This window comes from Bidens hawaiensis, unplaced genomic scaffold, assembly GCF_021521415.1.
Source record: "Bidens hawaiensis isolate Kalapana, Puna unplaced genomic scaffold, B.hawaiensis_p1.1 tig00023227_1, whole genome shotgun sequence".
Taxonomy (NCBI): domain Eukaryota; kingdom Viridiplantae; phylum Streptophyta; class Magnoliopsida; order Asterales; family Asteraceae; genus Bidens; species Bidens hawaiensis.
Window position 1 is genome coordinate 282006 of NW_027493644.1, and position 16877 is coordinate 298882.

The 16877-nt window shown below is 38.3% G+C and overlaps 2 protein-coding genes and 1 long non-coding RNA gene across 3 annotated transcripts; 1 reads left to right on the forward strand and 2 right to left on the reverse strand.

Moving 5' to 3' along the window:
• Positions 1-4295: 4295 nt before the first annotated feature.
• Positions 4296-6229, reverse strand: LOC143567148 (uncharacterized). Its single transcript, XM_077053630.1, has one exon. The coding sequence runs from the start codon at positions 6116-6118 to the stop codon at positions 4316-4318; it is 1803 nt and encodes a 600-aa protein (XP_076909745.1). The 5' UTR covers positions 6119-6229; the 3' UTR covers positions 4296-4315.
• Positions 6230-11213: 4984 nt separating this feature from the next.
• On the reverse strand, positions 11214-15309 carry LOC143567157 (uncharacterized). The gene is made up of 4 exons (XM_077053637.1): positions 15050-15309; positions 13570-14233; positions 12309-12666; positions 11214-11496 (listed from the first exon to the last, which is right to left on the reverse strand). The coding sequence occupies exons 1-4, from the start codon at positions 15252-15254 to the stop codon at positions 11446-11448; spliced, it is 1278 nt and encodes a 425-aa protein (XP_076909752.1). The 5' UTR covers positions 15255-15309; the 3' UTR covers positions 11214-11445.
• On the forward strand, positions 12644-13065 carry LOC143567158 (uncharacterized). Its single transcript, XR_013141364.1, has 2 exons — positions 12644-12737; positions 12861-13065. It is a non-coding gene; the product is annotated as an uncharacterized LOC143567158 (long non-coding RNA).
• Positions 15310-16877: the final 1568 nt, after the last annotated feature.

A 16877-nucleotide genomic window follows, 5' to 3' on the forward strand; every position in this document is an offset into this window, starting at 1 on the left:
GGCAAATAGCTATGGTTTCCACAAGGACAAACTGAACTGGCTAGGTTGTTACTTTTCACATTTACCTTGTATAAATACTACTTTAAGCATTAAAGCTCTTTTATCTATTCTATCTACTCTTTCTATTATTATAAACTTCACTTGTCGCCAAAAAAATGAATAGAAACAATCCCAACCTATTGCCATCCCCGTAACCCACTTGCGGATGTGATGTTAAAACTTGACCATATCAATCAAGTCGGGTTGGTTCGTGTCACCAAGAGATTTTGATGTGTTAATACAATGCCTTCAACCCCTTTTTATAGCTCACATTTCATCAACTTACATAGTATTTAATTGGGGAAAATTAGAAGTAGACTAGATAATTGGGAGTCACGATGAGAAATGAATTGCTCAATATCATTGACATTTTCAGTTGCTACGTAGTGTTGCAATGGTTTCATGATAAAGGAGTGGAATATTATTATTATTATTATTATTATTATTATTATAAAATATAAAATATAAAAAATGATGATGAATAGAAGCTTGTTTTTAGGAGTGGATTATATCTTGTAGAGTTGCTTCTCTTTTTTCTTTTCTTTTTTTTTTTTTCTAAAGAGATTGTTTTCGTCAATGAAATTGGAAGAAAAGTGTTTGTATTGACTATTTATCAATAAGTTACACTTAAGTTTATTAAAAGTTCATTTGTATTTTCTTAAGTGAAAACACAAGTGTTATATGTATGTCACTATGTTTGTAAGGCTATGCGTAGTGGAGGGGCTACAAATTGGGGCGTTTGGCGCCGTGTGGCGCCCAGTCAGCAAGGGGTGAGAATTTGTTTTTGGGGTGTAATGGTGTAGGAGCTACAAATAGTAATATAATATATATATATATATATATACATATATGTATATATAACACATACATATGCATACATGCCGGCCCCACCACCTCCAATTCGCCCTTCTTCCAGGCGACGAGAAGAACTCGCCCCCGCCCCAAATCGGCCAAAAATCGCCGGGGGGGGGGGGGTGTTCGCGCCCTTCCTCGCCCCATTTCGCCCCCAACCCACGTCCACTACACATGGCCTAATAGGGTGTTACGTTACGATTCAACCCGATGGTACAACAGGATCCGACACAAATTAAAATAAATTTGGGTTTTGTGGTACTTTATCATGAAATTATTTCAATATAGGCAGCAATTGAAAATGTCAATAATATTGACCAAATCGTTTCTCATCAAACATGTTAGTGACTCCCAAGTCCCAATTATCAATCCTACTTCATATTCTCAATTTAATACTGTGTAAGTTGATGGAATATCATCTATATAAGAGGGTCTATGCTTTCTACCAACACATCCAAATCTCTCACTCTCTACTCAAAACATATCTTGATCCGACTTGACTTGATAAAAATGGCCATGCATTGGCCACGGTTACTCTTTGCCTTTGCAATATGCGTGTTAGCTACACATGTTGCGGCTGATCACGATGATCATTATGTTTATGCATCTCCACCTCCCCCAATATATGCTTACAAATCACCACCCACCGCCACGAGCAAGATCAACACCTCCTCCTTACCATTACTCTTCACCTCCTCCACCACTAAGATCATCTCCCCCATCTTATATTTACAAGTCACCACCACCACCATCTAAATCACCGCCTCCACCATATGTTTATAAGTCCCCACCACCACCATCTAAATCACCACCTCCACCTTATATATATAAGTCCCCACCACCACCATCTAAATCACCACCTCCACCATATATTTATAAGTCCCCACCACCACCATCTAAATCACCACCTCCTCCACACGTGTACAAGTCCCCACCACCACCCTCTCCTTCACCTCCTCCTCCATACGTGTACAACTCACCACCACCACCTTCTCCTTCACCTCCTCCTCCATACGTGTATAAGTCTCCACCACCGCCGTCACCATCACCTCCTCCTCCATACGTGTATAAGTCCCCACCACCACCTTCTCCTTCACCACCTCCCCCGTACATATATAAGTCCCCACCACCACCATCTCCATCACCTCCTCCTCCATACATTTACAAGTCTCCACCACCACCTTCTCCCTCACCACCACCTCCGTACATATATAAGTCCCCACCACCACCTTCTCCTTCACCTCCTCCTCCATACGTGTATAAGTCTCCACCACCACCCTCTCCTTCACCTCCTCCTCCGTATGTGTATAAGTCCCCACCACCCCCATCACCATCACCTCATCCTCCGTACGTGTACAAGTCCCCACCACCACCCTCTCCTTCACCTTCTCCTCCATACGTGTATAAGTCACCCCCACCACCATCTCCATCACCTCCACCTCCATACATTTACAAGTCTCCACCACCACCTTCTCCGTCACCTCCCCCATCTTATATTTACAAATTACCCCCACCGCCCTCCCCATCACCTCCCCCTCCATATGTCTATAAATCCCCACCTCCTCCGTAACCTTCACCACCACCACCACCATATGTTTACAAATCTCCACCACCGCCTTCACCATCACCACCACCGCCATATATTTACAAATCGCCACCTCCTCCACCTAAATCCCCACCACCATACTACTACAAATCACCACCTCCACCCTACTACGTCTGAGAGAGATCAAGTTAACCAATTAACTACTTCAAGTTCTTTCAACACCGGTCTTACCTTCAATTTTCTATTTATCTATCTCTATTTATTCCCAATCATGTTATTTATCTGCGAAAAGAAACTGCAGCCTATAACTATACGCATTTGAGTTGTAAACATCTATTGGTATAATACTATAAACGATAAATCTATTTGTTGTGACCATTAACTATTTCTTGTCTGTTCAAATATAAATACATGTTCTAAAGTTCAACGGCTTGATTTGATTAATTTGAATTGCTTCTACTTCGTTGTTACTAATTATTCTAGCGTAGTATTACTCAGGGGCAAAGGTTGGTTACGGCCCGGGTTCACCATTTCCCATGCGTATTTATCCAAGCTTCGCACTAGTTGTGCTAAACCAATCTCGAACTAGTCAAATAAATTGTAATATATAAGATTATAACTTTAAGACATATTCAACTGTTATTAGGTGATAAACGACGACCCCTTCAATTGTTATCATGCTACTAATATAAAGTTGATGCATGAGTAGTCAAGTGATTACAAAGACCCTAAATTAATTAATATCAAATAGTAAATGTCAAACGAACTCAAATAATCAAATTAACGTATCATACTATCATATGACTCACAAACGACCTAATATCACAACTTGGTCAATTTATCGTTATTATTTTTACATATAATAAATGATCTTGTTATTTGAGGGTAACAAGTAATTAGTTTTCTACAGATAATTAGTTTCACTTTAGTTGCATGTGTATGTATTTAGTATAGGGATTCATCCCCCCCCCCCCCCCCCCCCAAACACACACACACACCGCACAACTAATTTTGACTTAATTTACCTTGCCAAATGGCATGTGTTAATTGGTTATTTTAGGCTAAATTAGTCATTTAGGTGGTAATAAACATACTTGACGACAATTGACAATCTACTAATTCATAGTTAAGGGCCATAATACACAAAGTCTCATCAAGATATATTATATTATCCAAAATACAAATCATGTTTTTCACAATTTAAAACACAAATATCTTCGTAGGACATGACATTTTCAAATCTTTTGAAGAAAAAACATCAAATAATACTTTTGTACTAAAAACATGCATGTAAATAAATGATCAAATACCAAACTACATTACTTTATATTTTCTCTTTTTGCTTTACCCAAACAACTTTGACATAGTATCATTTATAGAGCTAGAAACTTATGTTTATGTCAAACTTGTACATTTTGAACACACAAGTGGTCGTGGAAACCACTTTTGGCACTCACATGCCCCAAATATTCTGAGATCATATTTCCATTCAAGCATTTTCAGCCAACTATTTTTTATAGTTGTCTCTTAGATTAGGTCATCTTAATTTATGTGTCAAAGATAAACATAAAAATAGAACAATCATATTGGATCAACAGAAATAGATTGGAATTTGAAAAATGAGGAAGAATAGAAATCAAAATTAAATTAAGGCAATGTAACAAAAGATCTGAAATTTAATAGGAATCACATATATATAACACAATGAAATAAATTTAGGGCATATGCCAACCAGTAATTACAACTCAGAATGTAGTTATAAGCTGAGGCTTCTTTTAACATACAAAATAACATGGTTACTTGATGAGCAATAAATAAAGATTTTAACATATAAAATTAAGTTAATCGGTTAACTTGATTCTATACTTGGCATCTCACTTAGACGTAGTACGGTGGAGGTGGTGATTTGTAGTAGTATGGAGGTGGGGACGGAGATGGTGGAGGTGGTGATTTATAAATATACGGTGGGGGTGGTGATGGTGATGGAGGAGGTGGAGACTTGTATATATAAGGTGGAGGAGGTGAAGGAGAAGGTGGAGGTGGGGATTTATAGACATATGGAGGAGGTGGTGATGGTGACGGCGGTGGTGGAGATTTGTAAACATATGGTGGTGGTGGTGAAGGTGATGGCGGAGGTGGGGATTTATAGACATATGGAGGGGGAGGTGATGGTGAAGGCGGCGGTGGAGATTTGTAAACATATGGTGGTGGCGGGGATGGTGATGGTGGAGGTGGGGATTTATACACATGTGGAGGAGGTGGTGATGGAGACGGGGGAGGTGGAGACTTGTAAATATACGGGGGAGGAGGTGACGGAGAAGGTGGTGGTGGAGACTTGTACACGTACGGAGGAGGTGGTGATGGAGATGGGGGAGGTGGAGACTTGTAAATATACGGGGGAGGGGGTGAAGGAGAAGGTGGTGGTGGGGACTTGGACACGTACGGAGGGGGTGGTGATGGAGATGGTGGAGGTGGAGATTTATAAATATAAGGCGGGGGAGGTGAAGGAGAAGGAGGTGGTGGGGACTTATACACGTATGGAGGAGGAGGTGATGGTGATGGTGATGGTGATGGTGATGGTGATGGTGATGGTGGGGACTTGTACACGTATGGAGGAGGAGGTGATGGAGAGGGTGGTGGTGGGGACTTGTAAACATAAGGAGGAGGTGGCGAGGGAGAAGGTGGTGGAGGAGATTTATACACATAAGGAGGAGGCGGTGAGGGTGAAGGAGGTGGTGGAGACTTGTAAACATAAGGGGGAGGAGGTGAGGGAGAAGGTGGTGGTGGGGACTTGTACACGTATGGAGGAGGAGGTGATGGTGACGGTGGAGGTGGGGACTTGTATACATATGGGGGAGGAGGTGATGGTGATGGTGAAGGTGGGGACTTGTACACGTATGGAGGAGGTGGTGATGGAGACGGAGGAGGTGGAGACTTGTAAACATAAGGGGGAGGAGGTGATGGAGAGGGTGGCGGTGGGGACTTGTACACGTACGGAGGAGGTGGTGATGGAGACGGAGGAGGTGGAGACTTGTAAACATAAGGAGGAGGTGGCGAGGGAGAAGGTGGTGGTGGAGATTTATACACATAAGGAGGTGGTGGTGAGGGTGAAGGAGGTGGTGGGGACTTGTACGCGTATGGAGGAGGCGGTGATGGAGATGGTGGTGGTGGTGACTTGTAAATGTATGGAGGAGGAGGTGATGGAGATGGTGGCGGTGGTGATTTGTACCTATAAGGAGGAGGTGGTGACGGATACAGTGGTGGTGGTGATCTATAAATGTATGGAGGTGGTGGTGAATTGTAGTAATATGGTGGAGGTGATTGTTGTGGTGGTGGAGGCGAACTGTAATAGTAACGAGGCTTTATATCCACCCACGATGGTTGTGGTGGCTTGTAAGCATATGCTGGCGGAGGTGGTGATGCATAAACATAGTGATCGTCATGATCAGCCTTGACATGAGTAGCTAACACGCCTATCGCAAAGGCAATAAGTAAGCATGGCCAAAACTTGGCCATATTTATCACTTGATCAGTTGAACAAGAAATGTTTAGTAGTAGAATGAATGAGAGATTTGGATGTGTAAATAGTATGCATAGAACCCCTTTTATAGTTTGTAGCCTTAGTATTTTAATTGTTAAATTGAAGTCGGGTAGATAATTGGGAGTCACGATGAGAGACATGAATTGGTCAATATATATATATTACTATTGACATTTTCAATTGTGTACATATGTAGCCGAATATTGTTTCTAGCAGTGAATTATATCAGCCGTCGTGGATGTTTTTGTTATGAAATATTTATAAAAAAAAATGCAGGCCTTTTTGTTTGTACTTTTAATTTGTCAAATACATTAAATGAAATTTGACCATATCAGATTCATTCGTAAAATAGTAATGTTTAAAATATTATCGTTGAACACAAATAACTATTAATTAACATTATTAGGAATATATTTAAGTAATCCAACATGGAGTTGATGCTCCTACTCCTAGTAATAGACATGTTTAAAAAACTGGTTCCAATACCAAACCAGACCCGATAATGTAATCAGTTTCTACTAAAGGCCCGGATCGAATTAAATACGAGAATATATTTGGCACAACTCACCAATTTTATTAATCAAGAAAATAACTCAAAACTTGATCAAGTCTCTCTTAACCCTTACATGAATTCTTTGGGGTTATATAGAGGCTCGATTACAATTAGAGTAAAACACAAACTCCTATTTATCTATTAAATAAAATTCCATCTCTATCTAATAAATAAAATAGATAATTATCTCTAATTGCAATAATTAAATAATTAATGAGATCGATCTATTGGCTCGAACCGGCCCCACCTTCCCGACCCATAACTCGGTTCGGGAATTAACTCCAACAATCACCCCCTTAATTTCCGAACCGGAATAGGCGGACCTTTAACCTCGAACATGTCTCTTTTGTTCTGTTTAAGTTGACCCACGATCTTGACCTTCTCGGCTTTCACAACCATATTGGTCCTCATCATCTTGGTCTTCACTTCTTGGAACTTCTCTTGATCCATGACTTTGTTCTTTCGGCTCTCCCGAACTCGACCTCTTTTATGACCTTGTCCCCGACCATTCCCTCGGCCGCATGAACTCGCATAACCGCTCCTTTGGTTGCGATTCTTGTCATTTAATCGAGCGAACAACAGTTTTCCTTGATCCTCTTTTGTTCCCAAATCGTTTAACTTAATTTGAATCGGCGTGGATTTCTTAACATAACCCGGAACTCCCACGATTAATTTAATCACCGGCTTCTCGTTCGAAACGCCTTCATCATAAGTTTACCCTCGTCATCGTACAAGAGCAAATAATCTTCCTTCATATGAACATTACACCCGTTCTCCGTTGCTTGACCGAGACTTATTATATTATCTTTCAAACTTGGTATAAAATAAACATCGGATAAAACCCGATCACCTCCGGTTTTCGATTTTAACAAAATCTTTCCTTTACCGCATATATCAACACACGACCCATCCCCAAATTTTACCTTACCCGTTATATTTTTGTTGAGTTCGGAAAAATACGACTGATTACCTGTCATGTGGTTCGACGCTCCGTTGTCGAGATACCAAGTGTCCTTTTCCACTTTCTCGGCTTCTAGCCTTTTCGGGTTAACTCGTTCTTCGTTTAAGTAAACCATCTCATGAAGATTTAAATAACCTGCCAGATCACGATCGGCTGGTTCATTCGTTTGAGTGAGATTTGCTTCCTGATTTTCTCGTCTTCGTTCCGGACACGAGGACGCAAAGTGTCCCATCTCGTCACACCGAAAACATTTAATCTGGGAGCGGTCTTTCCTTTCTCTTACCCGTCCTTCGGTTTGGTATGATCCTTGTCCTCCGGTATCCCCGCCTCTTCCACGTTCCCATGAACTTGACCCACCTCTACCTCGGTTACCGGATTGATCATACGATTTGCCTTTGTAACCACCTTCTGATCGATTGAAAAGTAACTGACTTTGAGACTCAGAAGCACGCTTTCTTCCTCGTAAACGTTCCTCAAACGCCTTAAGTCTTCCTACAGCATCTTCAAACCTCATACTATCGAGATCAACCGTTTGCTCGATTGAAGCTACTGGATTGAAGTATTTGTCTGGAACCGCGTCGAGTAACTTTTTCACCAAAACATCTTGCTCGAATACGTGACCAAGACCTGTTGCCTTTGAAACCATACCGGTTATTTTTCCCGCAAACTGATCAACAGTCTCGTCTTCCGCCATCTTGAGTTTCTCAAATTCACTTTTCAACGTTAGGAGTCGAGCCTTTTGGACCCGCTCGGCCCCAACAAACTGTACTTTCAAAGCCGCCCATATTTCTCGAGCATTCTTGTATTGAGCAACCTGAAGAAGAATATTACCTTCCATAACTTGGAACAAAAACGACCTTGCCGTTTTATTCTTCTTCGCATCAATAGCCGCGCCCTCTTCCGGTTGAACGACTTCCCATAATCCTTAATCGTCCAAAATCGCTTCCACCACAATCGCCCATATGATGTAATTTGTTCTGTTCAGCTTTGTAACCTGCACTGATATCCCCCCGTTCGCTTTGGGTGGGATTATCGGTCTTTCTTCAGCATTTGCCATTGACCCTTTTTTCTCTTCCGTTGGTAAACACTTAACGGTGTCAAACTCCCTTGCTCCTGTATGTGCAAATCAGCTTTTTCCAGTCCTTTTACTCCTTTGACTTTTGTGTCATCAACAACCAATCACAAAAGAAATCTCCTTTTCTTCTTTAATTGCAAAACAATTCCAAAAATAATACAAACCAGAACTCGTTCCTTGTTCTTGCTCCTTATTCAATCATCCAATAGTCACCTTCCTTGTTCACGTTCTCTTTGTTCAGTAGCAGCGACTAAACCAGTTTCTTGTTTAGTCGCCAAGCAGAACACGTGACGAGAACCCCGGTGACGACAGCGAAGATCAGCGGCGGCAACGGCTTGGGTTCTTGAACTTTCTGAACACATTTAACAAGAGGTATACTCGGTCCCTTTGAATCACCCTCCTGCTTATCTTGTTCAGTTGAATTTGAACCGAACGCTTCCTTCTGTTCGATCAGCAACACCGCACCCCTAGTCTCGCCGCTCGAACACAAACCCCATTATTCTTGGCCTGCTCCTCCTGCGATCTTGGGGTTATTCAATTCTTGCTCTGATGCCAATTAAAGGCCCGGATCGAATTAAACACGAAAATAACTCAAAACTTGATCAAGTCTCTCTTAACCCTTACATGAATTCTTTGGGGTTATATAGAGGCTCGATTACAATTAGAGTAAAACACAAACTCCTATTTATCTATTAAATAAAATTCCATCTCTATCTAATAAATAAAATAGATAATTATCTTTAATTGCAATAATTAAATAATTAATGAGATCGATCCATTGGCTCGACCCGGCCCCACCTTCCCGACCCATAACTCGGTTCGGGAATTAACTCCAACATCTACAAGAACCACTTTATGACAGCTTTTGTTATTTTCGTAATCAATGTTTTACACGTCGTTAACTTGGTTATGCAAGACGGACTTAGAGTACTTGATAATGTTAAGAAAGTTTTAGAAAATGTTACACCATATTTTTAGTAAAAGTAAAAGAGGTATAATAGATATATCAATTTTTGTAAAGAGTCATTGTTTGCTTGTGTTCGAATTAAGACGTCCCTACGAGATGGAATATGATCTTGTAAGATGTTTGAAAAAGCTTTATGGAAAAAAAAAAGTTTACATATGTTTCATGATATCTTGTGAATCAAAATTTGATTACTGATAGAGAGTTGGATACATATCAAAGGATTAAGTGATGTATGCGGGGTGTTCAAAATTTTTACTTACTAAGAAATTATAATTCTGCGAGTTCTTTAGTAATGATACTACATATTAACGAGAAAATGTATAACATATTTTAAAGATATGTATCATATACTTATGTTGTGGCATTGAACTCATGCCTAAATGTTGCCAGAGTTGAAACTTTACTTGAAAGAATAACTTACGATTTTTGTTTTTTAGATGAAGACATGAATTATGCAACAAACTTTAACAAATATGTTTGACGTTTAAACACCTATCAAAATACAATGCTGATGCATGGCAGCATGAGTCAATGTCACCGGCATCAAGCAACAGTAGTCGTAGCAGTAGAAATTCAAGATACTTTTAAGAAAAATGAAAATAGTACATGTGACTCATGGTAGCACTCTTAGCAGTGAGCTCGGGGTGGGGGTATATTGGAATGATTTTTATTATCTGCTTTTGCTAAACAAGATGTTAAGAACTTTAAAATTTCGACTTGGTGAAACGAAAAGAATACATGTTCCTTATTCAATCTGCTATGGCCAATGATCTACTAATACTAAACTTCCAAGCTTATAAGGTATCTTCGGAATCCCTTATTTTTGTTAATGGCAAAATTATCTCTCTAAGAAGTACAAGGCTCACTCCTTGGTCAATAGAAATGTTCATTTGTTTGGAAAACCAATTGAACGCAACTGAACAAATGCAACATATTTTCGCTTGAAGGCGAAAATACCGGAGAAGCACGCATAAAGGAGGGATCACATGGAATGAGGTCATAAAGGAGGAGGTATCACATTGACTAACTAATGAATTTGCTTTCGATTAAGAACTACACCAGAGTTCAAGTTCTCACAATCACTATCAAACAATGATTAAGCATCAAACGACAGCGACCACACAACTAAAAATTAAAGTATTCGCGATTTCAATGTTTTTTCTTTAATGCATTGCACTTTCTGTGTTGGAAGTTGCTTAAAAAAGATTTAACTTTATTTTGCTTATTTTAGATTTTGCATAAACCTTTTTTTGTATAAAAACTAGCTTTGGTACTTGCTCCTAACCTGGCCGGTTTTTAACCTACATAGTTCCTAAAAGTTCTAGTGTTTCTAACGTGGAACCAGTTAGCGATAAAGATCATTTTGTACACGCTAGCGATAAAGATCATTTTGTACATGCCTACCAAGTAGCACGTATTGTTCAGGTAGCAACCGCAATTCGAACAGAGTCAAAACCATGTAACTAGAACAAAACTACCGTAACCAGTTAACCTAAACGAATCGAATGATGATCAAGTTACAGATCATCAAACTGTAAACATGTTCAACAAATTATTAAAATAAAAGTAGCCAGCCACTGAACCACGTGAAGTTTTGACTTGAGACCAAGCCATTTAACTAAACACCAAAATTGGCCTAACCCATTCACGCTAAACATAAAACCCATGAATTCCGATTAGATGTGTTGTGTTTTCGTGTCATATGGAGGATTCACACCATTAAACAAAAAAACAAGCACAACGGCGGTCATAAAATAAACATGTAGAGCAAAAGAAGATGAAAATAACTACCTCCACTTGTGAAACAAGTGTACATTCACATATTAAGTTGATGAAATGGATTCAAAACATGTTACTAATATCAGATGTCCATCAGTTGAGCCACATAAGCATGGGTCACCGGTCTGCACCTCATCGGGGGCGGGCTAGACCAAAACCTGAATCAGATTGCTGCTGCTGAGACTGCAAAGCATGTTAAAAAATGGTCATTAATACAAACAATATATTTATTATTCTACTGTAAATAAACTTTCTTACAAATTATTTGTTACAAAAGATTGTCATAATGTACAATTTCATAAAATTTATACCTTTTATGTAAATGATAAACATAATATGATTTAAGGGTGGCTTTGATTAGGTAGGAAAATGAACACGAACTTTGTTAACTTTACATACAAATCAACGAGCATGAACACTTAAACGGACAGATTTTCTTGTTCATATCTGTTTATGTTAGCTTGTTAACATTCTAAACAAATGCTTGCGAACATAAACAGACACAAATTGTGATGATCAAATTTCACGACTAGAAAAGAACATAAATATCCGACTTAAATTCTAAAATTTGTCGTTATTACATCTAAGATTTTAAACGTAAACAAAGATATAAACAAAGGATTTTAAAATTGTGATACTCAAACTGAACATAAATGGACGACTATAAAAAAACGTAAACGAACACAAATTGTAGTTATAGTATAACTAATTCAGCGTAAACAAATAGAAGTTATTAAAAACAAAAAAGTGGGTAACAAATTGTACTAACAAGTAATCATAATACTTATAGTAATATAATCAAGTAGCAATAATTATAAACTATGATCACTTTTTTTCCAAACAGCAAATACTCGTCATTAGCTCAATACAACTTCTACTTGCAATAATCAGATGCCAAGTTCTATAATCATCTATATGCAATAACCAGATGTTTCTACTATTTAATCAATAAAACTAAACAATAAACAATATAAAAAATATAAAATCAAATTTACCTGGGCCAAATGTTGTTGAACCTGTTCATGAGGATGAATAAATGTTACTCCAGAATGCTGAGAAGGGTACTGCATGTATAGTGTAGAGCCATGATTGGGGTTAAATGGCAGGACCATTGACTCTGGAGGTCTGTAACCAATGCTTGCGGGTGAGGACGGTGCAACCCATGGTCCAGGTAAATGTGGAGTCAGTGAGTGTGGTTGGTGTTGTTCAGTAGAGATAGGTGAGGCCCGGTGAGTGTGAGCTGAACCGAGTTGTGGAAATTCAGTGTTGTAGGTTAAGACCGGCGCGTACATAGGTTGGATTGGGTATGAGCCACCATTAAACCCAAAACCTGGATCGAATCTTTGTGCATATCTAAAAAACACAATTTATTACAGATCCATATTTAGAAGAAGTGAGAAAATGGATTATTAGGTAAAACGCTTGTGTCTAAAGCAATTAGCTTTTATATAAAAAGATTATGTCAAATATGGTTTTAAAAAAAGAGATTGCATTATTTTAGTGCTAATGTGGATCTTCAATAAAATGATTTACAAGGTTTTACATAGGAATTAAAAATTCACATTGAGCGACTTTCAACCCACATGGCTTGTTTTTTGGTTAACAATTTTTCGAATTTACTCGTCAAATCTAACTATTGATATGTAAACAGGTCAAAATTGTCACCTTTAGAATTTAATAATGGTTAACAAATGAAGTCCACTAGTTGCTATGATATTGAAGAAATATTGTTATATATCAGTACAAAGAAAAGTAAGCATTGAACTTAATCAAAGACAAATATAGTTTTTCACGTATCAAAGTTGTTGCCAAATCACACTACTTGGTAAAGATCTACAAAGACTACAAGTATTTACAACTTTTGAAAATCGTTGATAAATGTATAAATAGTCAAATATATAAACTTAAAAAGGAAACAGGCTTTAAATGCGGTCACCATCAATAAACAACTCATGTTTCTTAACTTTCTTCATAAAAAGTAACGTTTACAATATAAGAAAAGGCAATAAACAAGAATGGCTGAAACAATTAGACATGACACTGAGTTGATCTCTGTAATGTTTCATCTCTAACGAGTCAAATGGTCAATGGATCAAACGAGTCACACTAAATGTATTATGAAAAAATGTTGGTAGTTTTGACCAACTCAATCCAACCCGTACCAAATTTACCCAACTTGACCCAAACCCATTTCCAACCCAACCATTTTAACAGTTCAATGTCCGATGTGTAAACACACAAGAGAAAAAAACGCACCTTTCATAGCTCCTATCATAATCAGGATCCTTTCGCTCAACTTCATGGTCCCGAAATATTGCTACTTTACCATTATTCCTAGACCTACTAATCGGCTCCTCTATTCTAACTCTACTTGTGGGAGCCACATCAGCAACTGATGAAGAAGAAACTTCTTCTGCCTTTACTGTCCCTATAGACCCATGGCGGGACCCATCTTGGATTCTCGAATCACTCTCTTGCTTACCACCAGTATTGAAACTGCTAGAACAAAATATCCTTGCACGTGCGCGGTTATACTCTTCTTTTCTCTCCTCAACACTTTTCAAACTATTGCTCCTTTGTGAACTTGAATTTGATCCAGCAGTTTGTGATTTCTTATTTGGCCTTTGTTTGATTGCAACCTTGACAACATTGTTGGTTGAGTCATCGTTCGGTAGTTTTACAGGAATGTCAGCTAGACGTATGGAGGGAAGACGGCATTCAGAAGTTTTGTAGATGATGATTCTGGAACTAGAACCTTCCGCAAGGTTGTTATCAAGTAAAACTGTAGATTGAAGAAAGTAGTGTTGAGCCACACGGTGTGCTGCTAACCGTAGATAAGAAGTAGGTAGTTGTTGAAACTCCATTTGTTGTCGTGTGGGGTCTTTAATAAACTTCTCTACATCTTGCTCCATCCTTAACACTGAACGTGACATAGGAAATAAATGTTTTTTACTTAGAATATGATAAAAAGACAAAAAAACCATTAAAAAAATAGTAAAACTTTCACCCTGTTGACCAAACTTTTAACCCAAAACTACATGAGACGCGTCTTTTTGCCCGAAGGTGAGGATTTTACACACCTACAATGAGATCCTAAAGAAACCTCTCTATGCACTTACACTGAGTCAATACTGTAGTTATAAGAATCCATAGTTGCATTTTTCAATATAAAAAGACATGATGATGATGATGATGGAAAATAAAAGGTAATTAATCATAGAGTTTTGTTCCTACTAACACAAAGTTGTCCAATGTTTAATTCTTAGTCCTTGTAAACTATACTGGCAAAAGCCCTTTAGGCGCAGACCTACGCCCTCGGGCAAGGCGAGGCGCAGAGAAAGTGCTTTGCTGCCATCTAGTTAGTTGGTTCGGTGACCTTTGAGCGAGATTTCAGCCAAATGATGAAAATTCAGACTAAATTCTACAAATTCCAGGCAAGAATGGCATGTAACCATCCTACACAATCCCTAAACAAGGCTAAATTCCTCAAAAAACTGTATGTTCTTATCCCAGGCTCTCACCTTTTAAGCTAATTTCACTTTTTGTGCCTTTGACAACTATATTTCTAAAATGTAACAATTGCTCATTAAGACAGAGCCCATGGCAAAAATAACTAATATATCGTAGCTAAATTAGTAGCAATTAGAATATTAAACATGTAAATGGAAATTAGGGTTTGAAAAGCAACAAAGTCATAATAATAATAATAATAAATAGAAAGAAATTAAAAAGAGACCTGAAAGACGTTCCCTAGGGTTTTGTAAGGCTTCACGAAGGAACTGGTCAACGGAATTGAGCATATCCTCCAAGGCACCACCGGAAGATGACCTGGACGGGGGTGAAATGAATTCATTGGAATTGGAATTAGGAGAAGTGATGATTAGATTGGGTGATGAGCTGTTGGATTGTCGTTTAGAGGAAGAGAGCATAAGCCTGGTCATGGTGGCGTCTAAGTCGGCTACTTCCCATGAATCATCATCCTCTACTGACCCTGCCATGGTGTCTCTGTGGTGTGGATGAAATAATTAAATAATTAGGGTTAAAGTGTAACGTCAGATCATCAATATATTTAAATTGATTATTGTTTGTGGTTATGGTTATATGAGGAGCATTGTAATTGATTGATTGAATGACGAAGACAAAGACAGACAGATGATAGATAGGGTTTGTTTGACGGAAGAGGAAGGAGTGCGTTCAAGGGTTACATTATACACACTAATAATTTTACTATTTCTATATGTTTTCCTCCACATTTATTATTATTATTATTATTATTATTATTATTATTATCTATCTATCTGTAATATATATAAACGAAGATCCAAAATTTCTAGCTGTCGCGATATGATCGTTTCCCCTTTTTTTGGAGTCACCAGATTTGCTTGATTTTTAAATTGAGGCTTCTCATGCATTTGACCTGAATTCATGGGTATGGATCTTACCAAACTCATATATTCCTTAAACGGGTTATAACATCTCATTAAATAAAAAATTATTCTCACCAAATTATTGATGTAAAAATCCTATAAAATAGGATATACTAAAAATTAATATCTTATTTATTTTAAAAAGATATATATATATTATTTAAATTAAAAAAACCAATTTTATAGTAAAAAAAAATAAACGGGTCTTGGGTCTCATCAACCATACGTATATTATTAATTTTCATAAATATTATTTATAATTAAAAAAACCAATTTTATAGTAGAAAAAAATAAACGTGTCTTGGGTCTTATCAAAACCATATAGCTTTTAAACCGGGTTATAACATCTCATTTATTTGTGAAACAATTTATCATCAAACCATAAGTATATTATTAACTTTGATACAATAAAAAAATAAAAATTCAAAAAATAAATAAATATTAGAACAAACAATATAAACCAACCCTGTAATACGGGGGATAAAAACTAGTTATTTAATAATTATACTCGTTTCTCACACGTAGGGGACGATGCAAGGAGAGGAGCTTTCACATTTCACAAAAATAAAATTGGATGTATTGTGAACAAGTAAATATGAAACATGATTGTGGGGTTGAAGTGAAGATAATGATTTGTTATTTAATAATAAATGAAATAATCGTCTTCACGTATCCCACTTTCACGTCCTAACACCACCAATTATGGGGCGGGGTTGGCTGAGTTGGTCGGTGCCATTGGGCGCTCAACATCATCAAGGGGCGTCTCTTGGTGGTGGGGCGCTGGTGTTGAAGGTGGTTGCAATACTGGGCGCGGAAGAGGGGTTTTTGGTGGGTCCTTTCTCTATCTCTCACACACACATACATACATATGTATATATATAATGGGCGCCCTTACCATAGCGGGACATTATTGGATGAGGCTTCGATGCCCCCGGTGATTACGTGGCGCTGACGTGGCACGGTGGAGGGGCTTCGAAGCCCCCCACCATAGAGGATGGTCTAACTATTGAGGTGGAAAAACTTAGTGTCATCACGCGCTTGTCATCAAGGTTGCAAAAGTCGCTAGGCGCTCTCAGGGCGGCCGACTAGGGAGTTGTGAGTACTCGGTCTAAGCGGGATGTACTCAGGGAGTACTCG